At 45.2% G+C, this 27,912-nt stretch overlaps 1 protein-coding gene across 1 annotated transcript in view; it reads right to left on the minus strand.

The window, feature by feature from the left end:
- The window catches only part of nek11 (NIMA-related kinase 11), a 385,456-nt gene that overhangs the window by 182,224 nt on the left and 175,320 nt on the right, over nucleotides 1-27,912 (minus strand). The window contains exons 6-8 of the mRNA XM_067997717.1: nucleotides 2,240-2,389; nucleotides 2,063-2,141; nucleotides 787-872 (exon numbers count right to left, since the gene is read on the minus strand). Of these exons, the coding sequence (XP_067853818.1) occupies nucleotides 787-872; nucleotides 2,063-2,141; nucleotides 2,240-2,389 (315 nt within the window). The remainder of the gene's footprint in view (nucleotides 1-786; nucleotides 873-2,062; nucleotides 2,142-2,239; nucleotides 2,390-27,912) is intronic.

Here is a 27,912-nt window from a genome sequence, read left to right on the forward strand (position 1 = left end):
CAAGTGCCAGGCAATGATCATCTCCAACAAGAGAGAGTCTAACCACCTCCCCTTGTCATTCAACGGCATTACCATCGCCGAGTCCACCACCGTAAACATCCTGGGGGTCAGCATTGACCAGAAACTTAATTGGACTAGCCACATAAATACTGTGGCTACAAGAGCTGGTCAGAGGCTGGGTATTCTGTGGCAAGTGACTCACCTCCTGACTCCCCAAAGCCTTTCCACCATCTACAAAGCACAAGTCAGGAGTGTGATGGAATACTCTCCACTTGCCTGGATCAGTGCAGATCCAACAACACTCAAGAAGCTTGATACCATCCAGGACAAAGCAGCCCGCTTGATTGGCACCCCATCCACCACCCTAAACATTCACTCCCTTCACCACTGGTGCACCGTGGCTGCAGTGTGTACCATCTACAAGATGCACTGCAGCAACTCGGCAAGGCTACTTCGACAGCACCTCCCAAATCTGCGCCTCTACCATTTAGAAGGACAAGGGCAGCAGGCACATGGGAACAACACCACCTGCATGGGTCAAAATCCTGGAACTCCCTACCCAACAACACTGTGGGAGAACCTTCACCACATGGACTGCAGCGGTTCAAGAAGGCGGCTCACCACCACCTTCTCAAGGGCAATTTGGGATGGGCAATAAATGCTGGCCTTGCCAGTGACGCCCACATCCCATGAACGAATAAAAAAATGGTGTTTAGCCCATCATCAGAACAATTATTTCCCTAATCAAAACTAACCTTGAGATCTGTCGAACTGGATCTTACTTACAATGCGTTCCTGATTTGAAGAGCTTCTTTTTGGGAGGTTATTGTCCTGTCTTTCATGGTAATGTTTGAAAACTTGCATTTTATATTCTGTAATTTACATTAGAGAAAAACACAGTGATCAAAAGGTACCATCGTAGGTGCTTTGAATGTTCACAAAATGCCAGGGAAAGTATGCCTGAAATCTAAAGAAACACCCAAGAAAAAAAAAATAGGAAATACAGCTGCGAGTATTTTTGTGTAAAAAAACAAAAATTGTGAAAGCCAATTGTTCCAGATGGACTGTGCAAAACAAAACTACTGAAAAGAAGGGTCAGTCATTAAAGCCATAACATGTTCAAGTTGAAAGCTTTTGTTCTTTACTGGAACATTATAAATAATGCATCGATCCTGTAACAATGGGTATTCACTTATAATGTACACTGAATATGCTATTCTCATGTACTATGTGATGAAAGAAAACCAAGCACCACTTCAATTCAAATCACAAGTTCCAATTGCCCATCTATCAGTGTCTGACATGACAGCTACCGTCAGTAAAGGAAAAACTGCCAAAACTGAATGCATTTCAAAGATTTGTTTGATGGCACTGATGAACCACTCAAGTTTTATTCTTGTGGTTTACAAATCCCTTTAATGTAAGAGAAAGAGTGTCTCATAACACTCTCCAGTCTATATGCTGTCCCTATATAAAAGGTCCAAAGCTGTTTCATCACTTACTTCTGTGACTGTTAATTACAGTGCTCTGTATAATGAGCAAGCAGAATGCAGTATTGCCAAAAACTATTTCTTTTTTCCACATTCTGAATTGGCACGGAAAGACAAAAGAAAATTAAATACTGTGCAAAAGAAAACAATCAATCCAAAGAGGCCGGCACAGGCACGATGGGCCGAATGGCCTCCTCCTGTGCTGTGATATTATGAATAGACTGATTGTATGCCAGATGAGGGGAATTACTTGCCCATAATTCGGGAAGGGAGGACATAAACATTCTATAATGCCAGATTTTGGTTGAAGCCTAGATATAGGCTGGCTGCTACTTTAGTGACAAAATGCTGTGTTGAGCAAGGGGGAAAACTTAAAAGGAGTGCAGAGTCGACAAGTGGGCACAGAGTCTTGCAATTTCAGGACTAAAATCGGTAAGAAAGGTTTTTAAATGGGGCAATTTTAAAATATTGCAATTAAACATACTGGGTGCCATAATGTGAAAATACTGATTGAAGACTGAGAAGATAAACATTATGCCGTGCCAAGAACTTAGTGAATGTTACAAATATACCTGTAGCTCCTGGTCAATATATGGAATTTTGAGAATTTCTGCAGCTGATGGTCGCCGTGATGGATCCTTCTGCAGCATGCTATGAAGAAAAAAGGCAAAGCGTTGGGCGGACTATGGAAGTATGCAGTGGTGTAGACAAGCCTATAGGACATTATTTTCAGCTGAGGGCACACTTACCTTTCCATGATTGCATTGAGCTTGCTGGAGCATCTATTCGGCAGTGATGGAGTCTCACCTTCCACTATTTTCAAGACGACTGACATGAAGTTATGCCCAGTGAACGCATGATCCAAGCAACACATTTCATACAAAATGCATGCCAGAGACCTACAATTTTAGGAGAGAATAGATATTCCATATGATGTACTGGTGTGCATAAAGTATACACCAGAAGGAATAGGTAAAGTTCAAATTAAAATATTGAATGAAATATCACTATTCACATTCCAACCACTATAGAATTCAATAGAGCTGGGACTAAGTACAATCAATAGGTTTTAAACTAAATTTGGGAATTTCTCAAAAGGACAATTGACAGAAGACAAAAGTAATTTTTCAACTACTCCCCCCACTCTATTTTGTGCTCGAAGAAGGTGAAGAGGTGGTTATAGTACGGTACATTATTGTCTTGCTGCCATTGTTTTTCTTTGAAAAATTCAAAGAATGTAAATTGTCAAAAATACTGGAAAATACTTTCCAGATAGAATACAAGAATTTTACAAAATCAGAGATTTTAACAGTTTATCCAGGTGGTAAACTTAGAAAGGTGTATTTTTGTTTTTTATTAAGTGAACACATACACCAAACGAGAACAACCTTGAGGTAATCACACATTAAGTGACATTTCAGCAGATCAGACAATATTGTTTTATATATACTGTCCATCTTCATAATAATATGCTCCTTGTAAATAAGTATTTTGAAAGGAGATGTGCATTGTGACAAATATCCTAGACTCAATAGCAACCTTGCACACAGTTGTGTTTTCATATTTATTTGCATATGCAACACACAAATATACAGTAGTGGTCTCCCTCGCCAAGATCAGTAAATGTGAAGTGATATACTTTAGTCAAAAATAAAAGTAATAATTATACATTCAATGAGGGAAGGCTAAGAGACGCAGAAGAGCAAGGGATTCGGAGTGGTACATGTGCAGAGGACACTGGGTTTTTATGACAAGAGGTATAGAATAGAAATAATGTACGTGATAAGGTGATGCATAATGTTGACTCATATTGAATTCTATTTTCCAAAAGTATTTTTATTAGCAATAGGTGAGAAACCATATTAGATCTGTCTGAAAGGAAACTTTGCCAACTACACTGAAAGCAATTACCTTGCAAAATAATGATTCATGCATGCCAATCTAAAAAACTTGCATACGTTGCTGACCAGCAGCTTCTAAAAAGCTGACAGAGCCCTTAAAAAGCTGACAACTAACAAACAGTCCAAAGGTGGGCAACTGGGCAACTCATCACAAATTCAAAGTTATTTTGCAACTTCAAAATTGAATTTGGAATATGGTGAGTGAGTTTACTTCAATAATACGCTGACTGAACTTGAGTTATATTAAGTCATGCTGCAGGGGGAGGGAAGGGGCAGCAGCAGCAACACTGACTGGGTCCTTTCCAATTGGCCGTAGTTTGTGTCAATCAAGGTTAAGTCCTTCCCCTCAGAACACGGTACTGTTTGATTTTTAAAAATATCTAGCACCATTTAAACCTTTATGAAGTTTGAACTGCCGCTGTACTACCTGCAGCTGTTGCGACCTCTGCCCCTGCACCTGCCTCAGCCCCAGCCCCATATCTCCTGCTTCTTGGGAGACATAGGAAAGCCTCCAACTGCTGAATCCTAAAGCCGATACTAAGCCCAAAATAAAAGACCTTGTTAAACTTCTGACCCATTATTGGGTGCATGCACGACTCTACTGGTGGCACTCTTCTCATCATGTTTTACAAATTGTCATAGAGCTTTGAGGAGAGTATGTGGTTACTGGGTCACTGTGACAGAGAGAATGGGGTAAATTTTAACTATTGGATAGCTAACTGGTGGAGCGCACTCGTCAGCCTCCTGATAGTCCCGACTTGAGGCCCATCACCATTGAGCCGGTGGACACGGGTGGAAAACGAGTGCTCTGGATCAGCCAGCGTGCTTCAAAGCACCGCAAGGGGCAGCACATAGATGAGGACGAGGATAGATTCAGAGGTAATGGTGCAGGGGCAGGAAGATAATTAATTGCTAGAAATGCTCTGGCTATGATTGGTTAGGTAAGAATGGAACCAAGCAAGAGTAGTCCCACTGAGCTGGACAACGGAGGGGAGGCATTGAAGGAGGATGGTATGGTTGATCATGTGAAAAGGCTGCAAAGATGTCAAGAAGGAAAAGGAGGGAAAATGCACTATGGTCCCAGTCAGAATGTCATATGTGACTTTGATTTGGGCTTTTTAATACTGTGGCAGGAATAGAAAGATTCAAACATGGAGTTGTGGGAAAGATGGGCACAGGTTTGGGAGGCAAGAACACATTCAAGGATTTTGCAGAGAGAAGGGAGTTTGGATATGGGGCAGCAGTTTGCAAGCACAGAGGAGTCAAAGGTAGGTTTTTTGAGGAGGGGAATGATGATGGCAGTTTTGAAAGGCAGGGGGCAGTACCTGAAAAGAGAAAATAGTTTATAATGTCAGCTGGCATTAGGGTCAGGAAGGGAAGTTGAGTGATCAGCAATATAGTAGGAATGGGTCAAGGGCGAAAGAGTTGGGTCTCATGGATGAGATGAGCTCGGAGATGGCATGAGCGGAGATATGAGAGAAACTAAAGGATGACATGGGCTCAGGGCTAGACAGGGATGAGCCTGGAGGAAGTATAGCTTGGTGGACTACTGAAAGGGAGGGATGCGGGAGAAGCAGCTTAACAGATGGTCTCAATATTAGTAACAAAGACGTCCATGAGCTCATCACACTTGTTGATGGAGGTGAGGATGGAGGGGGATGGGGAGAAGGGTTTAAATAGATGTTTGGCAGTGGGGGAAAAAGGTCAAGAGTTATCTTTGATCTCTGGGATGATCCTGGAGCAGTGAGCGGTTTTGGCAGAGAAGAGGTAAATAAGGTTGGTGAGCTGCAGGCACAAGTAGCCACATGGGATTATGATACAGTAGCAATAATGGAGACCTGGCTCAAACAGGGAGAGGAATGGACACTTAATATTCCTGGCTACAACGTATTCAGGAAAGATAGGGCAGGAGAGAAAAAAAAGAACGGGTTGGCAGTACTGATCAAAGATACTGTTACAGTAGCAGAAAGGGATGATGTACTTGAGGGTTCAAAGACAGAATCTATTTGGATAGAATTCAGGAGCATTAGGGGAGCTATTACGCTGCTGGATATATCCTATAGGCTACCAAATAGTGGGAAGGAGAGAGAGGAGCAAATTTGTAGACAAATTGCAGTAAGATGCAAGAACTTTAGAGTAGTGTTAATGGGGGACTTTAATTATCATAATATATACTGGGAAAATAACAATGTGTAGGGTAAAGAGGGGGAAGAATTCCTAAAATGTGTACAAGAGAACTTTCTTGATCAGTATGTTTCTAGCCCAAAGAGGAAGGAAGCAGTGCTGGATCTAGTTCTGGGGAATGAAGTGGGGCAAGTGAAGCATATTTCAGTGGGAAGCATTTGGGAAACAGTGATCACAATATCATTAGGATTAGAGTAGTTATGGAAAAGGACAAACAAAAATCTAATATGAAAATACTCAACTGGAGGAGAGCTAATTTCAGTGAGTTAAAAAAGTATCTGGCCCAGGTGGATTGGACTGAAAGATTGGCAGGTAAAACAGTAAGTGAGCAATGGGAGGCCTTCAAAGGGGAGATGGTTCGGGTACAGAGTAGATACATTCCCATGAGGGGGGAAATGAAAGGCATCCAAAGCTAGAGCTCCCTGGATAATTAAAGATATAGAGATTACACTGAAACAGAAAAAGGATCCTTATGATAAATGTTAGGTTCATGATTCAGTAAAGAACCAAGCTGAATACAAAAAGTACGGGGAGAACTGAAAAAGGAAATAAGAGGCGCAAAGGTACTTAAAAGGTTGGCATTGCTTAAAGTAGAAAAGTCACCCGGTCCAGATGGGATCCATCCTAGGTTGCTGAGGGAAGTAAGGGTGGAAATTGCGGGGGCTGCGGCCACAATCTTCCAATCCTCCTTAGATTGGGAGTGGTGCCAGAGGACTGGAGGATTGCAAAAGATACACCCCTGTTCAACCCAGCAACTACAGGCCAGTCAGCCTAACGTCGGGGTGGGGGGGGGGGGGGGGGGGAGAAACTTTTAGATACAATAATCTGGGTGAAAATTAATTGGCACTTGGAGAAATATGGGGTAACAAATGAAAGCCAGCGTGGATCTGTTAAAGGCAAATCGTGTTTGACTAATTTGATTGAGTTCTTTAATGAAGTAACTAAGAAGGTTGATGAGAGTAGTGCGGTTGATGTTGTGCATATGGACTTTCAAAAGGCGTTTGATAAAGTACCACATAATAGACTTGTTAGCAAAATTGAAGCCCATGGAATTAAAGGGACAGTGGCTGCATGGATACGTAATTGGCTAAAGAACATAAAGCAGAGAGTAGTGGTGAGCGGTTGTTTTTCAGATAAGAGGGAAGTGTGCAGTGGTGTACCCCAGGGGTCAGTATTGTGACCAATGCTTGTTTTTATATAAATTAGTGACCTGGACTTAGTTATACAGGACATAATTTCAAAGTTTGCAGATGACACGAAACTCGGAAATGTACTAAACAATGTGGAGGATAGTATCAGACTTCAGGAGGACATGGACAAATTGATGAAATTGGCAAACACATGGCACTTGAAATTTAAGTGTGAAGTGATTCATTTTGATAGGCAGAATGAGGTGAGGCAATATAAACTAAATGGAACAATTCTAAAGTGGGTGCAGGAACAGAGAGACCTGGGGCTGTATATGTACACAAGTCTTTGAAGGTGGCAGGACATGTTGAGTAGGCCTATAAAAAGGCATTCGGGATCCTTGGCTTTATAAATTGAGACATAGAGTACAAAAGCAAGGAAGTTATGCTAAACCTTTATAAAACACTGGTTAGGCCCCAGCTGGAGAATTGTGGCCAATTCTGGACACCACACTTTAGGAAGGATGTCAAGGCCTTAAAGAGGGTGTAAAAGAGATTTACTAGAATGGTACCAGGGATGAAAGACTTCAGTTACACAGAGAGACTAGAGAAACTGGGGTTGTTCTCCTTAGAACAAAGAAGATTAAGGGGAGTTTTGACAGAGATGTTCAAGATCATGAAGAGTTTTCATAGAGTAAATGAGGAGAAATTGTTTCTAGTGGCAGAAAGGTCAGTAACCAGAGGACACAGATTTAAGGCATTGGCAAAATAACCAGAAGCAACATGAGGGGGAAAAAAAAATTATGCAGCGAGTTGTTATGACCTGGACTGCACTGCCTGAAAGGGTGGTGGAAGCAAATTCAATAATAACTTTCAAAAGAGAATTGGATAAATGCGTGAAGGGGAAAAATTTACAGGGCTGTGGAGAAAGAGCTGGGGAGTGAGACTAATTGGATAGCTCTTTCAAAGAGCCGGCATTGGTAGGATGAGCCAAATAGCTTCCTTCTGTGCTGTACATTGTATGATTCTATGATTCTATAAGAGTGATGTCCAATAGTGCTCGATGTGGACCAGCCGGATCTGGTGATGGATGGCTAAAATAGTTTTGCGCCAGACACATTCAAGTTTGTGCCCCTTGGACTTGAAGCAGCGAAGATGGGGGTCATACCAGTGGGAACAATCAGGATGGGAGAGAGTAAAGATTTTAATGGAGACAAGGGTATTAAAGGTGGAAGTGAGGGCATGGTTGAGCAGATCAACAGGTGCAGAAATATCATGGCAAATGGAAGGCCAAAAGCTAGGCAGTTGGCAGTTTGGAAGTGCACTTGTAAGTCACTTGGGGAAGAGTTATTTTTCCAGGGTCGGTCACAGAAGGAAGTGGGTTGAAAGAGAGTAGGCGGACATGGATGGTAAGGGATGCATGAAAGTGGTCGGAGATGGCCTTGTCTGTGATTAAGACCATGGAAGCAGAGAGGCTTCGTGAGATGCCAAGGTCAAGATGGTGGTCAAGAGTGTGGGTAAGAGAGTTTATATGGAGGGCAGTGAAATCTGAGGAGAGGGGGCCAGGTGAGTTGAGATGGAGGTTGAAATCACTACGGTAGAGTCATCACTCAGTGCAGAGACTGGAGGAGGAAAGGAGAGAGAATATCTTGGTGAGAAACTCGAAGTGAGGCTAATAGCTAGTCTTTTTGTAAGGGCTCAAACTATGCATGCGCAACCTAGCATAGAAATGATCAGAAGCCGAATTCCTGGAGTTACACAGTTCTTGTGAATTATTAATTTCACTTGTGAAGATATTCACGTCACACTCCTCCTATAGCCATGACATGTCCTCTCCGTCTGCAATTTCCAATAAGCAAGTGTAAGAAGATTATTGGTAATAAGAAATAATTTATGACTGATTGATTTAATTTGAAAAATGCTGCTAAAGAGCTAACTTTACCAGTTCTATGAATAGCACTTCGAACTAATCCAAACAGGTTTATCATCTATGCTGAAGCATAACATTGTGAAGCAAAGGTAGTTGCCTGAATATTGGAAAATTCAAATAAAGACTGAAGTTGCTGTTGAATCGAATTCATAAAAAATGCTACCTGTACGAAAATATAGTTAGGTTTGACTGATTCAGCATTTTTTAAAACACAGTCCGCATAGCTAATAATAAATGCAGCAGAGTCTGCATGTTCAAAAAGAAATAAGATATAAATGTAGAGAGTTTATTGCATTTGGCTTTCTCTTACTAGAAATAATAGCAGCGTAAAGCAACTAAAGATCAAACAGAGATATTGGAATATTTTATCAATTTAATTTTTACAGAATAGTTTAACACATCATACAAAAAAAATTGCTTAGTTTTCCTTCTTCACTTATTTTTCTCCAGATGCTTATTGTCTGGAATAGGTAAGGTACTTGTACTTTTATGGTGGACACTGCTTCTTGTTTTGAGAGAGCAATGCTGGTGCACCGTTCCCCCACTTTTAGCCACTAACTGGGGAGTCAGCCTCCCTAGGCACGTTGCCTGCACTTTTATATGGAGCCGCACACAGAGCAAACGTATAGGACCAATTCCCTACATTTACATTACAAAAAGCACCCAAAGGCAGAATTGTAGACCCATATTTTGTTACTGGGATTACACTATAGAGTACAGCTGACTTGAGTCTGCACTCGGCTCTGCTGGTATAATGTCAAAGCACCAAAATCAAACACTGTCCATAGCAGAGCCCAAAAGTGATGTTGGAGAAACTGAAAACTGAAATGCAAGATAAAAGGAAAGGCAAAAAAGTGATAAAATGACTGGGCCTCTTTCAGTCTCGATAAATATGTAATTCCGACTACACGTAATGTTCCTTTTAATTTAAACAAACGAGTGACAATTTTCACTGTAACAGATGGGGACAACTGGGATGATGTACAAATTAAAGACTCAAACAGTAAAGATCAGGGGGTAGAGTTTCCATTTTGGGCACAATTGGCAAATGTGACCTTACTCCATATACCCGCCTTAGCCCCATATCCCATAATACCCTTGGTTCATAGAAGTCTATCAATCTCAGATTTAGAACTCACATTTGAGCTAGCATCAGCTGCCATTTTCAGAAGAGCGTTCCAAACTTCTACCACCCTTTGTATGTAGAAGTTTCCTAACTTCACTCCTGCAAGTCCTGGCTCTAAATGTTAGGCTATGTCCCCGTGTCCTAGTATTCAAGTCTAGGAGACCTCCAAAAACAGATACAAATGCATCAGCAGCCAGAAGCAATAATCCAGTCACTAACTTGTAAATCCTGCATAGTCCCTTTAAATAGTGCTGGAGGGGGTCCTCCAGGCACTCAAAGACACATTCAGATGGTCGAGGTTAAGACTGTGTGTTGAGTTGAGAGTTAAGTCCCAAAATGGTGTCTATCACTTTAAATCAGCGTTGCACACTGATTGTATCCTTTTTCTCCTTACTTTACATGCTGTATTCATGCCTATACCAAGATGGTATCCAGTGCACATCACACTGGAAATGTGCGTGCAACGCATCTTGGCACTTCGGGAGGCCCCGTAGCGCCGAAACAATGGGCGCTACATGGCCCGATATTTTTTAATACGTAAAAATGTTTAAAACGTGCCTAATAGTGCCTGTGCGCCTAAGGAAACGAGTTTAATTTGAAGACCCTCCTCGAACGGGCGCAATCGGTAGAAACTCACCATCTTCGTTATTTCGTTCGGGGGGTGTGGCCAGTTTTGTGGTGTGGGCCGGCTTCAGCGTAATGATTTTTGAACCAGTGCAAAAGATCACGGAAACTCAAATTTCGTTGGACGTAATTTACGCCCAGTGTAAATAGAAATTCCTCGATCTTTTGCGCTGATTCAGCCGGATTGGGCTGATAAAACCAGAGCAATCCGTAGCTCTACCCCCAGTTACCAGATTTTTACTTTACATTGTATCATTTTGATATGATTGTTCTCTTTCATTTCTCTGTATCCTGTATCTCTTGTTTGAATCCATGGCGGTAGTTGATGTTAATGGTTTAAATTATAGTCAAACTCCACTGTGAGCTCCAGCTCCATCCAGAAGTTTTGAAAACTCAAATATAGTTTAGTATAACATTTGGGGACTTTTATCATCTTTGTATCAGTAGATTATAAAGAGATAACATTTAATTTTTAACAAGTTATGCAGTTAACAATGTCCAACCTTAACTAATTTAATCACCATTGAACACATTTGGGTTTGTGTTGCAATTATTTAATTTTATATATATTCCTGCTATAAACATTTTTTAAAAATCTTAATTTTTTAATTATATTCATTCACGGGATGTGGGCGTCGCTGGCAAGGCCAGCATTTATTGCCCATCCCTAATTGCCCTTGAGAAGGTGGTGGTGAGCCACCTTCTTGAACTGAGTGGCTTGCTAGGCCATTTCAGAGGGCAGTTCAGAATCAACCACATTGCTGTGGGTCTGGAGTCACATATATGCCTGACTGGGTAAGGACGGCAGGTTTCCTTCCCTAAAGGACATTAGTGAACCAGATGGGTTTTTGCGACAATCCGGTAGTTTCATGGTCAACATTACTGATACTCGCTTTTTATTCCAGATTTTATTGAATTAACTGAATTTAAATTCGCCAGCTGCCATGGCGGGATTTCAACTCATGTCTCTGGATTGTTATTCCAGGCCTCTGGATTACTATTCCAATAACATAACCACTATGCTATCGTACCCAGCATTAAAAGTCTCAAGAACACATTCTCAGAACAGAAAAAAAATCATTAAGACATGAAATGGGATTCGAACAGTACTCATATGAATTACAACAGTGACAGTCGTACTAAGCTCTGTACCAAATTATGCCATCAGTAATACTTGTGTACTTGAGAGGCATTTGTTCTGAACGTCTTAACCCATTCACCAGTCTATTAACATTCCCACTAGAGCTTTAGTACAACAGATACATGTGTTACTCTATTATATAAATTGCATCCAAAGCTGTAATAGCATTAAACTGATCCTGAGTGCATTATATTAATTCCATATACAGTTGTGTGCAGATGAAGGGATTAATGTTACATTGTTTGCAATATTGCTACAGGACAACAGTTTACATTTATATACCTCACAAAGAAAAACACCTCAGGGAGGTGAAAGATGGACACCGAACAGGAGGCAACGGATTTTGTAGAGGGGGGGGGAAATAAAGAGGATGATACATACTCAAAGAAATGGATTTTTACGATCTTTTTGAAAGCAGAAGAGAGGCAGCAAAGTGACGTGGCCCTAGGAGAACACTGCACAGTGCAGTTGTTCAGTGGCTGACAGATCAGCCTCCAATGGTGGGGCAAAGAAGGGGAAAAAGTTGAAATCCACTGTGGGCTTTGGTGGTATGGGTGAAGTAGATTTCCAAAATAGAGTGGGTGAGGCCATGGAGGGATTTGAAAATGAGGACAAATATTTTGAAATCAATTTGCTGTGACACAGCAAGCCAGTGGAGATTGACGAGGACATAAATGACAACAAGGAGAGCATTTTAAAAATCAATGCTCAAGGTGACAAAGGCATGGATGAGACAAAAGCCCTGATTTTATCTCGGGGAGTAAGCGCAGTGTGGGACAGGCGAGGTGAACGACAAGCTCGCATGGCAATGCCAGCGTGAGGCCTGGGCCATTTTAATCCCTAGGGTTCATTACCATTTGAGTGACGGGCTGCTCTCCAGATCATGTCGGCCCGCCCGCCACGTGTAATTTCTGGCGCCACTAAATGCGCCCAATTTAAAGTGGGGAGACACCTCTTAAAATGAGGTTCCATCACCAGCTTGGATTTCTGACTGTTCAACGTGGAAGATCTTGTTTGTTGTTGATACGAGCAAAAGGTCTGTACCCCACTTTTCAGATACCTTCCAGGCGGTGCTAATAGAGGAAGTGAGAGCAACGAAGGAGGTCCTCTTCCCCACAAGCCGCAGGAACATCCCCAGGGCCAAAGTTATCCAAGAGTGGAGAAAGGTGGCTAACAGGGTCACCCCAGGACATGGCTTCAATGTAGAAAGAAATTCTACACGAGAGCAGTAAGGGTGAGTACAGCTCTTCATCTCTCCACATGAAGAACAGTACCTCACAACGTTGCTTTCACCCCCTCCCGCACCAACCTTAACAATTCCCTCCACTCTATCACATCCTTCAGCATACAATCACAAGGACACACTGTAAAACCTCTCTTTCCTATTCCAAACACACTTACCTCTTCCTTTGCTCTCTTCACACCACACACTAGCACCATTCTCTTCTCACATCCTAGCACTTGCACAACCACCAACTCTCCTCCCTCACCAAATTCCATGCACTTGGCTTTACATTCATCACCTCCCGATCCTCATTCCATCTTGCTTCTTCTCCAGCTCTCAGTACATCCATTATTATCTGTACAAACCCTACACATCTCCACATACCTTTTCAGCAGCCACTCACTAACTTTCACCCTCTCTTTCTGCAGGACAAGACAGTGTATGATGTCAAGGAGAGGAACAAATTGGATGAAGGACTAGCAAACATCATCGCCCACACAAACAAGAAGCCTTGGAGATTAGTGTCCCAGGCAGAGCAATGAGCATCAGGTAAGGCGAGGCTGGTGGCTTACTTGAGAAGGGTGTCTGCATGTTGAAACCCCTCATTTGCCTCAGCAAATATACAGCAAGCTTCACAACTTCAAGCTGCATTCCCAAGATTGTCACCTCCTTATCTCCAATCTCTCTGTGCTTTCCTAATTCTTGTCCCTTTTCTCTTTCCTCTAGGTCCTGCTTATCAGCAAGAGCCTCGAGAAGTAGAGTCCTCGGATGAGCAGAATCCTCCTGAGGATCCTCTCCCAGCTCTGCTGATGAGGATAGAGATGAGGACTTAATAGGCCCAGCCATGAGAAGAAAACAGCTTGCCTCACACAAGCAGTTGGTACGAGGTATTGGAAGACCTGCCAAGGAGTTTCAGCACTATGGCTGACAATGTGGAGGAGTCCACTTCCAGCCTGTGTGGTGTCATCTCACATGGCATCAGCTCTCTGCAGTCTATCCTTGAGAGTGTGGCCACCTCCAATGACGCTGCAGCCAGATCTTTACAAAAGGAGTTAGTGTCACCAGTCCTTCCAGCTTTGGTGGAAGCTCAAACGGCTGCAATGCAGACTCTGGGCTCCACTTTGGAGCACCTAGTGGACAGGATAGATAGGGGTTTTGAAGGAGCCGTCACTCACCTTCTGCAGACTGCTTTCCTGTAGCGGAGTAGAAATGCCGAGTCCAAGCCCACGGGTGTGGCAGTGGCTTGATGGCAGAGGCACGTGTTGACGTTTCTCAGGATGTCAGTATGGCGCCTCCTTCACCACCATCTCAACCAATACCTGCCATGGTGCCAGCAAGTCAGCTGGGCCAGACTACCTCGGCAGCAGCCGAGGAGAAGCGATCTGCAGCCAGGCCCTAGTAGGCTCGAGTGCCCCGAAGTCACCGGCCATGAGCATCTCTGGAACAGCAGCCTTCTACCAGCTTTGCTAAGGCCATTGGAGAAGCACCTGGTAGGAGTAGCCCAGTTAGCAAACTTTCTTCAAGAAAAGTACTGTTGGTTAATCACTTGGGCTTGAAATGAATAGAAGTCAATTCTTATGTATACCATTAAATTAAATACCTGCATCACATTTAGCACTTTGGTCTCAGTCTTGTTCAATTGCAGTTTCTGAGTCTGCACTGTCAGTATGTTGTGACATAGAAGTGGCCTGAATGGTTTGAATACTCTTTACAGAATGAAGGGAATTGTGAAGGATGTAACAAGGATTGTTAATGTAGAGGGCCTCTGCAAGTTTTCAGTGAAGGAGACTGAACAAGTCATCGGAATCGCTGAGCAATTAGGCCCTCCTTCACATTTATTGCTGCAAGGCGTTAAGATGACCCTCCTTCTTCTGCTGCTTCTTCACTTTCCCCCTGCTCTTCCTCGTCTGAAGAGGAGTTCGGCTGTTGTTGTGCCTCCAAATGCAAATCTTTCTTTAATGCAAGACTGTGCAGTGTGCAGCACAGCAGGACCACGCAGGAGATTATTTGTGGGGCATATTGTAAAGCATGACTGAGAAGCTTCTGAAAAAACCTTCCAGCATTAGACAGGCATTCACATCTTATTGTGATGCCACCAGGGGTCTGCTGATGTAAACATCATTGGGAAGAGGCACCTCCATCAACGCCGTCTGGCAAAGTGAGGTTTTCTACCGCTCTGCAGACGTTGGGGGTGTAGGTGCAAGTGCAAGCGGGAGAGCACAGAGCACCTGCCTAGCACCTTCCGCTGGCCCCTTTTCCTCTGGACATGTCAGCCCGTAGGATTCTTGATGGTAAACCCTCTAGTGCCAATAAAGGGAGCTCGAGGCAAAATAAACAATAGCAAGTGGCAAAAAGGCTCATGGATGCGTAAGTGCCTTTTGAAGATCTGCCCGTGGCCTTTTTCCTCCAACAGGTTTCACTGGGCTTGCTAGAGATTCAGCATCCAGCACTCCCGGGAGCCAGAAAATGGCACACCGCCCTTTTCTGCTCCCTTTTGCATACAGTAATGAAGCTACTGCCTGCTTGGGCGGGACCTTCAGGTGCCCGTCGTAGGCCCAACTGGAAGATATAGTGGGGCCTTAAGCCAATGGGAATCCAGTAAATGTCTTTTTTTTTCTTCATTCATGGCATGTGGGCTTCGCTGGCAAGGCCCAGCATTTATTGCCCATCCCTCATTGCCCTAGAGAAGGTGATGGTGAGCCTCCTTCTTGAACCGCTGCAGTCTGTGTGGTGAAGGTTCTCCCACAGTGCTGTTAGGTAGGGAGTTCCAGGATTTTGACCCAGCGACGATGAAGAAACGGCGATATATTTCAAAGTCAGGATGTTGTGTTACTTGGAGCTGAACGTGCAGGTGGTGTTGTTCCCAGGTGCCTGCTGCTCTTGTCCTTCTAGGTGGTAGAGGTCGCGGGTTTGGGAGATGCAGTCGAAGAAGCCTTGGCGAGTTGCTGCAGTGCATCTTATAGATGGTACACACTGCAGCCAGTGTGCACCAGTGATGGAAGGAGTGAATGTTTAGGGTGGTGGATGGGGTGCCAATCAAGCGGGATGCTTTGTGCTGGATGATGTCGAGCTTCTTGAGTGTTATTGGAGCTGCACTCATCCAGGCAAGTGGAGAGTATTCCATCACACTCCTGACTTGTGCCTTGTAGATGGTGGAAAGGCTTTGGGGAGTCAGGAGGTGAGTCACTCACCACAGAATACCCAGCCTCTGACCTGCTCTTGTAGACACAGTATTTATGTGGCTGGTCCAGTTAAGTTTCTGGTTAATGGTGACCCCCAAGAAGTTGATGGTGGGGGATTTGGCGATGGTAATGCCGTTGAATGTCAAGGGGAGGTGGTTAGACTCTCTCTTGTTGGAGATGGTCATTGCCTGGCACTTGTCTGGCGCGAATGTTACTTGCCACTTATGAGCCCAAGCCTGGATGTTGTCCAGATCTTGCTGCATGCGGGCACGGACTGCTTCATTATCTGAGGGGTTGCAAATGGAACTGAACACTGTGCAATCATCAGCAAACATCCCCATTTCTGACCATATGATGGAGGGAAGGTCATTGATGAAGTATTGAAGATGGTTGGGCCTAGGACACTGCCCTGAGGAACTCCTGCAGCAATGTCCCGGGGGTGAGATGATTGGCCTCCAACAACCACTACCATCTTCCTTTGTGCTAGGTATGACTCCAGCCACTCTAGAGTTTTCCCCCTGAATCCCATTGACTTCAATTTTACTAGGGCTCCTTGGTGCCACACTCGGTCAAATGCTGCCTTGATGTCAAGGGCAGTCACTCTCATCTCACCTCTGGAATTCAGCTCTTTTGTCCATGTTTGGACCAAGGCTGTAATGAGGTCTGGAGCCGAGTGGTCCTGGCGGAACCCAAACTGAGCATCGGTGAGCAGGTTATTGGTGAGTAAGTGCCGCTTGTTAGCACTGTCGACGACACCTTCCATCACTTTGCTAATGAGTGAGAGTAGACTGATGGGGCGGTAATTGGCTGGATTGAATTTGTCCTGCTTTTTGTGGACAGGACATACCTGGGCAATTTTCCACATTGTCGGGTAGATGCCAGTGTTGTAGCTGTACTGGAACAGCTTGGCTAGAGGCCAGCTAGTTCTGGAGCACAAGTCTTCGGCACTACAGTCAGGATGTTGTCGGGGCCCATAGGGTTTGCTGTATCCAGTGCACTCAGCCATTTCTTGCTATTACGTGGAGTGAATCGAATTGGCTGAAGACTGGCTTCTGTGATGGTGGGGATATCGGGAGGAGGCCGAGATGGATCATCCACTCGCCACTTCTGGCTGAAGATGGTTGCAAACTCTTCAGCCTTGTTTTTTGCACTCACGTGCTGGACTCCGCCATGATTGAGGATGGCGATGTTTACAGAACCTCCTCCTCCCGTTAGTTGTTTAATTGTCCACCACCATTCACGACTGGATGTGGCAGGACTGCAGAGCTTTGATCTGATCCGTTGGCTGTGGAATCGTTTAGCTCTGTCTATAGCATGTTGCTTCCGCTGTTTAGCATGCATGTAGTCCTGAGTTGTAGCTTCCCCAGGTTGGCACCTCATTTTTAGGTATGCCTGAGTGCTGCTCTTGGCATGCTCGTCTACACTCCTCACTGAACCAGGGTTGATCCCCTAGCTTGTTGGTAATGGTAGAGTGAGGAATATGCCGGGCCATGAGGTTACAGATTGTGCTGGAATACAATTCTGCTGCTGCTGATGGCCCACAGCACCTCATGGATGCCAAGTTTTGAGCTGCTAGATCTGTTCTGAATCTAACCCATTTAGCACGGTGATAGTGCCACACTCTGTCTTGTTAGACTCTCTCTTGTTGGAGATGGTCATTGCCTGGATGACCAACCCCTATCATCCCATTAGCACCCTTGTAACATAAAAACACTTTTACAACTATTAACTTTGGTGGAAAAGCCACCAATGTGCATTTTTAAAAAATATTTACAGGCCTATAAAAGAGTGACAGCAAACAATTTAAGCTTAAACTAGTGAAGCTAAGTCCATTAAATGTATTCGAGATGAGCTTTGCATTCGTGCATACAGATAGGTAGCAGTGAGACAAAAGCAACACAGTCTTTATCTTATCACCTCAAGTAAATTAATAAGAATGACCTGAGGTTACATCAATTACAAAACTGTAGAATTAGCTTTTATTATTTTTGAAGGAAATACTGGTCAACTTACTTGGAACAAGGCTAGCATTTGTGTGTTAATAACATCCCTTCTTGCATCTGTCCTCCTGTCTCTAATAAGACAATAAATCCAATACAATGAACAATGCCTCAGTTCCCAGGAGACTTGTATGCCTGTGAGTACTGCGAGTTATCTTTAAAATGTAGGCTGTAATTTTTCAGACTGTATATCAAACAAGCATAACAACAACAAGCATTTATATAGCACCTTTAATGTCCCAAGGTGCTTCACAGGTAGACATGAGGGAAAATGGATCCTGATCCGAAGAAGGAGAGATTAAGAGGGGGGTCAAAAAGTTGGTTAAAGAAGTGGGTACTAAGGTGGAGCGAGAGAGATGAAGAGGCAGAAGGGTTTAGGAAGTGTGATCAGGAGGCTTAAGGCTTTGTTGCCAGTGGTGGGCCGAAGGTAGGGGAGGGAAGCACAAGAGGTGAGGGTCAGAAGAGACTTCAAGGGAAGACCTGGAGGGAGTTATGGAGATGTGGAGGGACAAGGCCATGAAAGGATTTAAAGACAAGGGCGCGGATTAAGAATTTGAGGGGTTTAGAGTTGCGGAACCAGTGTAGATCAGCAAGAACAGGGATGATGGCCAATTGAGGTTGTAAATAATCTGGTTCAGCCTAAGACAGTTACCAGGGAGAGAGAATGGAATCAGCAGCAAGGGAGCAGAATTTTTGGCGGGGGCTAAGGGCTAAAGGAAGTTAGTTTCTAGGAAGTATATGCAGAGAGCTAGTCGTTGCTAAGGAAAACAGGGAAGAAATAGCCCTACTTGGGAGGGAGGTGCAGCTTTTTGGAACCCCTATGTATTCTACTACAGAGTGGTAGGACATGGTCTCATGCAATGCTCCGAGTTCCTGGTCAAAGTCATGTCATCGTGGGGGGGCAGAGCAGAGGCCAGGAGCTTCCCGAGAGAAAGAAACGAAAAAAGAAAAAAACCTCCAGGACATTCTTGCACATCTTCAGCATTCAATTCCAGATAAGAAAGCAGCACACTATTGGTGCTACAAATCACTTCATTCAATTTAAATTATTCAGGACAATCTCTGCACACAAATATTAACCCTGTGACAACTAATTGTCTGGGCTAATGGTTGCCAGGGACTGAGTGTCAAACTCTGTTCTGATTACACAGGATTCCAGGATTTTTAATCAATGTTTTAGGGATCATATTCCAGGTTCTACTGGTAGTCTGAAAATGAAAATTGTATTCTTGCACAGTTTAATATTATGCAGTTTTTTAGCTGTTTTTAGGCACTGTACTATTTGCAAGTTTTTGGGAAGATCGTAGCACCCCCTACGACACAGGCAAAGAAATACCACAAGGACCACAGTGACAAAGAACAGCATCTTAACTTTTTTTATATGTATATAATTTTATTTTATACAAGAAGCTTACACACACTCAGTAGTTCCCAGAGGCTGACCACCCCCCTTCCCCCAAACTGTAAACAACACCATAGACAACGACCAGGCGAAATCAGGACATAATTGGTTAGGCCCAAGGAGACCTCAACACAAACCAACTGTATGCACTGCGACATTCTTAATGCAACAACTCCACTGTTACAGTCCACAACTGCCCACCAGGACAACAGGGCTACCCGAATAGAGACCACCTATGCTGCGGACAACTACCACAATGTCCCAGACCCAGCCTACAGCTCCAAGGACCTTCCCCAGAAACCTTACCATGTACAGCAAAAGATCATCATCTTTTAAGTGCCTTGTGTTTACCACATGTAAACAGCTGAACAATCTTATTTCCATACTCGAACGGCAGGGCCAGTGTCACAGGTGGTGCCCCATCGCAAGATCACATCGCTTCTCTATATAAATTGGTGCATGGCAGCTGAAAATAATAAAAAATAACTAGAGGCTTGAGGACCTTATTCTCCATTAGCTGCTTTGAAGACCATGTACAATCCTCAGCCCACCTGCCAAATGAGACCAGGCAGAAGGGAAAGAATTAAACAGCCTTTGGCAACTCTCCAACACTCAACTGGACATGCTGTACTACAGAGAGGTGTAAATAACGGGGGAAAGGGAGTGGATGCAACTGCGTGCATGCTGTCATGGGATCAATAAATACTTGCTTGCACTTGGAGACACCCAGGAAAATCAACAGGGGGCCCAGCATTTGGAACCGAGAGGAATGGCAGGGCAGATAAAAGAAAGACAGCCCCCTCCCACCAGGCAAGCTGGGAACCAAGGACAATTCCCCCCACCACAACCTTGGGGCAACCCGCAGATGCCTGGCACCAAAAACCACAGCCCACTCTGTGGGGCACTGTTAAAATGGGTCAACCATGATAAATCAAAATACAATCCCCAATATGGCTGAGAGAAAGTTAGTATCCCTCAAATGCCAGGAGGCTCAATAACCCAACCTAACGGGGAAAAAAAATTATATCTCAAGAAAGAACATGCAAATATTGCCCTTCTGCAGGAAGCCCAACTTATTCTCATTGAACATGCAAAGTTGACACAACATTGGATGAGCCAAAGTTGGGCAGCCTCATTCTTTTCAAAAGGCAGACGTGTACAGTTAGGTATCATTTAAATGGAGCAGGCTATCTCTGTGGAAAATGTTCAGTCCATCCTGATCAAGGGCTGAGTTGCAGGGGAGCCAGTTACGCTATTAAATACCCATGTCTCAAGTACACAATCCCCCAAATTTCCCACTGCAGCACTTGCACCCCCCCCCCCCACCCCCAATGAAGGATACTATGATGGTGCAAGGAGCCTGAACTATACCCCATCTCCAAGCCTGACAGGCTCCCAGCCAATCCCGGACACACAGGACAAGTTGCTACAGCGAGAGGTGTAGGGTCCTAGGCCTCGTAGGTTTATTGTGGACCTTCCACTCAACGGGGAAGGAGTTCTAACTTTTACTCTAACCCACACAAGTCACAACCCAGACTTGATTACTTCTCCTTGAAGCAACCCCACCTGGCCCAGTTCTAGAGCAGCACCAGTGACATTATTACCATCTCCAACCATGCATCCATCCCTTCCAACTAACACTAGACAACTCACCCCCTTGTCCACGTCATTGCAGTCTTAACCCCTCCCCTCCACTACTTGGAGACTCCAAATTCATGTCCTGATTTTAACTCAGGGCAAGTGTAGGGTCGCTGATGCGAGGCCTGGGTCAATTTAACACTAGGACCTCATTTAAACCCTGCATAAGTGACATGACACACTTAGGCACTTTCCTGGAACCATTCAAACATAAAAAGGGCAAGAATCTCAATTGCTGTGCATAATACAGTTGCATATCTGTACTCAAATACAATTATAAAATACTGGCCAAAATCTTGACCTGATCCTCTCCCCCCATGCTTATAAAGCTATTCCACCACACACTTAGACACCTCCCTGGAATCATTCAAATCAGCCACAGCAACCCTCATACATGAAAAGACCAAGAATCTTAATGATATCTTTCTATCTTTCAGACCATCAAAAAATGTTGGACTACAAGCTCAACTACTCAAAAAAAATCAGAAAATTACCATGCAATTTGCCTATTTTAATATTTTTAAGTTAAATTTGATGCCAGAATTGCAAGAATTCTGTATTAAAGAAAGATATGCATTTATATAGCGGCTTATCGCATATTTCAGAAATGTCTCAATATGCCACACACAATGGGTTCGATTTTCGCACCCCCAAGTGGGTGCGTTCGTGGCGGGGGGGCTGCGAAAATCGGGGATTCCCAGGGCAGGGCGGGTCCGGAGCCCGGCTCCAACCCGCCCACTTCTGGGTTCCCCAGTGACGCACTGACATGCGCGCGCAGCCCCCGCATGTGGGACTCCCGCAGGCAATTAAAGCCGGCAGGGTGCCACTTGAAATAATTAACCAGGTACTTCAGGTTGTTTACAGACCTGATTGACCTGATATTTTAGGAGGGGTGGGATTTTCAGATCAACTGGGACTGTTTCCCGTACTGGGGGAAACACTCCCAGTTGAAATGGACATGTTGCAGCCATCAGCCTGTGGCAGCTGCAAAGGTCCATTTAACAGGTTAGGGGGGGGAGACCTTCACTCATTGCAGGAGGCCACTCTGTCACTTTGGACAAAGTTTGGCCTCCACCACCCTCCTCCCAACAATAAAATTCACCAACTTGCACACTTACCCCGGTGTCCACACATTTACCTACCTTGCGGACCCCCTCAAATGTACATCCTCCGGATGGGGGGGCCGCCGTAGCTGCAGTCATGACCTCCTCGGAGGACAAACAGCATCACCAGCCTCGTCGGTCACCTCTGACACGTGGAGCTCCACAACACAGTGCTGTGACACATCCACCTGCACAGCAGGAGGGAGGGCAACCGCAGAGAGAGATGTGTCGCAGAGGGCACTACCCTCGCCACGGGGTCTACAGACCGAGGCTCAGCTTCCTGGACCTCTCTGAGCAGCAGTGCACACGGAGGCTCAGAGTCACTCAACATGTAGTCGTGGACATCTGCAGCCTCCTTCATGCCGAGCTGCTCCCGGCTGGCCCGAGCACCATCTTCTTACCTGTCGCTGTCAAAGTCACCACTGCCCTCAACAACTTCTCCTCCGCATCCTTCCAGGGTGCCACCGGGGACATCGCCGACGTCTCTCAGTCGTCTGCACAAAAGAGCCCTGCAAATACACCTACACCCACTCTGCAGTGACACAATGGGTGGCATCAGTTGTGGGTCTTCATTGTGATCCTCAGGGAAGGGCATTATTGCACTAACCAGACAAGATTCGCAAAGACGTGGCAGTAGTGGTGCCAATATATGTTATGTGAGTTGATCAGAAATTAAATATAAGTAAAAACCATGACTAACCCTCAAACACCCTTGTGCATCCCCTTCATGCTCACGACACATTTACCTTACGCTTCCTACTGCACATATGTGATGCAAGCCCTGTGGCTGCAGCACAGGTAGTGGCAGGTTGAGTGAGGCTGACCATGAAAGAGATGCATGAGAGGGTGAGTATGAGATAGATCCATGAGATTGTATGAGGATTGGGTTGAGTGGTAGTGGTGGGATGAGTACTGGCGAGGTGAGTAAGTGCAGGTAAGATGAGGATGAGGTTTGAGTGGGTGTGAGGGGTGATGTGACAGAGTAGTGTTGGCAGTGCAGAAGGAGATGTGGGGTGGGGGTTGGTGATGTGGCAGACAGAGTGTAGGGGAATGAGTAAGTGTACTCACTTCGGCTGACCTACTTAGGTGATTGAAGCGCCTCCTGCACTGTATGCAGGAGCGCGATATGTTGGTGGTGCAGGTGACCTCCTCTGCCACCTTGAGCCAGGCCTTCTTGGTGGCGGAGGCAGGCTACTTCCTCCCGCTCGCCAGAGGGAAGATCTCTGTCCTCCCCCTCCTCCTCACCCCATCCAATAATACCTGGAGTGAGGCATCATTAAACCTGGGAGCTGCCTTCCCCCTGGGCTGCTCCATGCTGTAATTTTGCCTATTTTCTGCAACATCAGTCAGTGGAGGACTGCCCCTTTAAATAGGGCTCCTCCAGCTGACAGCCTATGCTGCGCACGCGCAGTCCGCCTGCTGCGCGAAACCCAGAAGCAAAGGTAAGTGGCTTCAATTAGCCTGCGATTGCGTGCAGAGCACCCCGATTTCACTGGGCGTGTTACCTGCCGCCCTCCTAATATCGGGCCCAATGAATTACTGTTATATGGTCCAATATGGCAACTATTCTAAACATAACAAGTTCTCAAAAACAGGAATGAGATTAACGACTAGTTAATCAGCTGGCTGAGGAAAGAATGTTAGCCAGAATCCCAAGAGAACTTCCTGCTGTTCATTGCAAAGTGCTGTGGAATCTTTAATATCTATTTGAACAGGTGGATAGGGCATCAATTTAAATATCTAATGCAGGGATGGCATCTCTGACAATGCAGCACTCAATTATTAATGCATCAGACTGATAGCCTAAATTATATGCTCAAGTCCTGGAGTGGGACTTGAACCCTCAGCCTTTTGAACCAGAAGGGAGAGTGCTTGCAACTGAGCCAAGCTGACACACTTACTGAGACATACTGTAAATATCAACTATATTTGCCATTGCTGCTGCAAATTTTACTCCTGTTTTGCCTCTGCTGCGAGGCACAGTGAGAGCTGAATTAGCAGCAGCGAAGTAGAAGCAGTGGCAAATAGTCAGGATTTACAGTAGGTGTCAGTTAGCACAGAAGTCTGGCACTCTAGCTTCTGGTCCCGTGATTCTGGTGCCGAACTCAACATTCTGGACAGCAGATCACTTTTCATGATTCTGTCCATTTTTCTGTGAAAATGGAAAGCCAATGACCATGCTGACTGTCCTTTGTAGCTTTCAAAATTGAATTCAGATATATTCAAAGTTCCAACTAGAGTCATAGAGTCATAGAGTTATACAGCACGGATAGAGGCCCTTCGGCCCATCGTGTCCGCGCCGGCCATCAGCCCTGTCTACTCTAATCCCATATTCCAGCATTTGGTCCGTAGCCTTGTATGCTATGGCATTTCAAGTGCTCATCCAAATGCTTCTTGAATGTTGTGAGGGTTCCTGCCTCCACAACCCTTTCAGACAGTGAGTTCCAGACTCCAACCACCCTCTGGGTGAAAAAGTTCTTTCTCAAATCCCCTCTAAACCTCCCGCCTTTTACCTTGAATCTATGTCCCCTTGTTATAGAACCCTCAACGAAGGGAAAAAGCTCCTTAGTATCCATCCTATCTGTGGCCCCTCATAATTTTGTACACCTCAATCATGTCCCCCCTCAGCCTCCTCTACTCCAAGGAAAACAAACCCAATCTTCCCAGTCTCTCTTCATAGCTGAAGCGCTCCAGCCCTGGTAACATCCTGGTGAATCTCCTCTGCACCCTCTCCAAAGCGATCACATCCTTCCTGTAGTGTGGCGACCAGAACTGCACACAGTACTCCAGCTGTGGCCTAACCAGTGTTTTATACAGCTCCATCATAACCTCCTTGCTCTTATATTCTATGCCTCGGCTAATAAAGGCAAGTATCCCATATGCCTTCTTTACCACCTTATCTACCTGTTCCGCCGCCTTCAGGGATCTGTGAACTTGCACACCAAGATCCCTCTGACCCTCTGTCTTGCCTAGGGTCCTCCCATTCATTGTGTATTCCCTTGCCTTGTTAGTCCCTCCAAAGTGCATCACCTCGCACTTTTCCGGGTTAAATTCCATTTGCCACTGTTCCGCCCATCTGACCAACCCATCTATATCGTCCTGCAGACTGAGGCTATCCTCCTCGCTATTTACCACCCTACCAATCTTTGTATCATCAGCGAACTTACTGATCATACCTTTTACATTCATATCCAAGTCATTAATGTAGACCACAAACAGCAAGGGACCCAGCACCGATCCCTGTGGTACCCCACTGGCCACAGGCTTCCAGTCACAAAAACAACCTTCGACCATCACCCTCTGCCTTCTGCCACGAAGCCAGTTTTGTATCCAAAGTGCCAAGGCACCCTGGATTCCATGGGCTCGTACCTTCTTGACCAGTCTCCTGTGGGGGACTTTATCGAAGGCCTTACTGAAATCCATGTATACCACATCCACTGCGTTACCCTCATCCACACGCCTAGTCACCCCCTCAAAAAATTCAATCAAATTAGTCAGACATGATCTTCCCTTGACAAAGCCATGTTGACTATCACTGATTAATCCTTGCTTCTCCAAGTGGAGACTAATTTTGTCCTTCAGAATTTTTTCCAATAATTTTCCTACCACTGATGTTAGGCTCACTGGCCTGTAGTTCCCCGGTTTTTCCCTACTCCCCTTCTTGAATAATGGTATTACATTAGCGGTTCTCCAGTCCTCTGGCACATCCCCTGTGGCCAGAGAGGTTCTGAATATATGTGTCAGAGCCCCCGCAATCTCCTCCTTTGCCTCACACAGTAGCCTGGGATACATTTCGTCCGGGCCTGGGGATTTATCCATTTTTAGGCCTGCTAAAACCGCCAATACCTCCTCCCGCTCGATGTTAATATGTTCGAGTATATCACAGTCCCCCTGCCGTATTTCTATGTCTACATCGTCCTTCTCCATAGTGAAAACAGATGCAAAAAATTCATTTAGAACCCCTCCTACATCTGCCGGCTCCACACACAGATTGCCATTTTTGTCCCTAATGGGCCCTATTTTTTCCCTAGTCATCCTCTTACCCTTAATATACTTATAAAACATCTTAGGATTTTCCTTTATTTGTATCTGAAATTCTTGTCAAATAAATGCTATCATGAGAATGGGATCCAGTTTCCCTAAAACTTTGGGGAATTAAAAGTATAAGATCAACTACACCACTAGGAAACTTTGATAACAGAAATACAATGACTAGTCCACAAGGGAACTCAGATCCATCTACCCCACCAAAAGACCAGAAGACATGTGCGGATAGAAACACCATCACTTGGCTAATCACAGGAAGTAAGGGCAAATCTTAACCACTAAACCAGATACCAGGGACAAATAGCTACAGGACTGGAATAATGTTGTACGGATGGATAGAGTGACTAAAAATGATTCCACTGAAATGAAAGGAGATTTTGCCCACTTGCCAGTCAGCACATTGTAGTCACAAAAAAATGTTTAAAAGATAGCACTAAAACTTCAGACCGCATTAACATGGGGAAAAAATGGCTATGAGAATCAACGCTTAAATCACTTAAGACTTATTGGGCTCGATATTAGCACCCGCTATCGGGTGCGTTCCCAGCAGGGGGGCTCCGAAAATCGGGGAATCCCGGAGCGGGTCGGGAGCCCGGCTCCAACCCGCCCACTTCCGGGTTCCCCACAGACGCGCTGACGTGCGTGCACAGCCCCCGCATGTGGGACTCCCGCAGGCAATTAAAGCCGGCGGGGTGCCACTTGACAATATTTATTCTGGTATTTCAGGTCGTTAACAGACCTGATTAAGGAGATATTTTACATGGGGTGGGATTTTACAAACAACTGAGACTGTTTCCCATACTGGGGGAAACACTTCCCAGTTGAAATGGACGTGTTGCAGCTATCAGCCTGTGGCAGCTGCAAAGGTCCATTTGACAGGTGCGGGGGGGGGGTGTGGGGAGACCCTCACTCATTGCAGGAGGCCACTCTGTCACTTTGGACAAAGTTTGGCCTCCACTACCCTCCTCCTAACAATCAAAGTCATCAACTTGCACACTTACCCCGGGGTCCAGACATGTACCTACCTTGCGGACCCCCTCAAATGTACATCTTCCGGATGGGGGCCGCCGTAGCTGCAGTCATGACCTCCTCGGAGGGCGAACAGCATCACCAGCCTCGCCGGCCACGCCGTCCACCTCTGACACGTGGAGCTCCACAACACAGTGCTGTGACACATCCACATGCACAGCAGGAGGGAGGGTAAAGGCAGAGAGAGATGCGTCGCAGAGGGCACTACCCTCACCACAGGGTCCACAGAGGCTCAGCATCCTGGACCTCTCCGAGCAGCAGTGCACACGGAGGCTCAGAGTCACTCAACATGTAGTCGTGGACATCTGCAGCCTCCTTCATGCCGAGCTGCTCCCGGCTGGCCCGAGCACCATCTTCTTACCTGTCGCTGTCAAAGTCACCACTGCCCTCAACAACTTCTCCTCCGCATCCTTCCAGGGTGCCACCGGGGACATCGCCGACGTCTCTCAGACGTCTGCACAAGAAAGCCCTGCAAATACACCTACACCCACTCTGCAGTGACACAATGGGTGGCATCAGTTGTGGGTCTTCATTGTGATCCTCAGGGAAGGGCATTATTGCACAAACCAGACAAGGTTCGCAAAGACGTGGCAGTCGTGGTGCCAATATAATATGTTATGTGAGTTGGTCAGAAATTAAATATAAGTAAAAACCATGACAAACCCTCAAACACCCTTGTGCATCCCCTTCATGCTCACAACACGTTTGCCTTACGCTGCCTACTGCACATATGTGATGCATGCCCTTTGGCTGCAGCACAGGT

The sequence above is a fragment of the Heptranchias perlo genome, chromosome 2 (genome assembly GCF_035084215.1).
Source record: "Heptranchias perlo isolate sHepPer1 chromosome 2, sHepPer1.hap1, whole genome shotgun sequence".
Lineage (NCBI taxonomy): Eukaryota > Metazoa > Chordata > Chondrichthyes > Hexanchiformes > Hexanchidae > Heptranchias > Heptranchias perlo.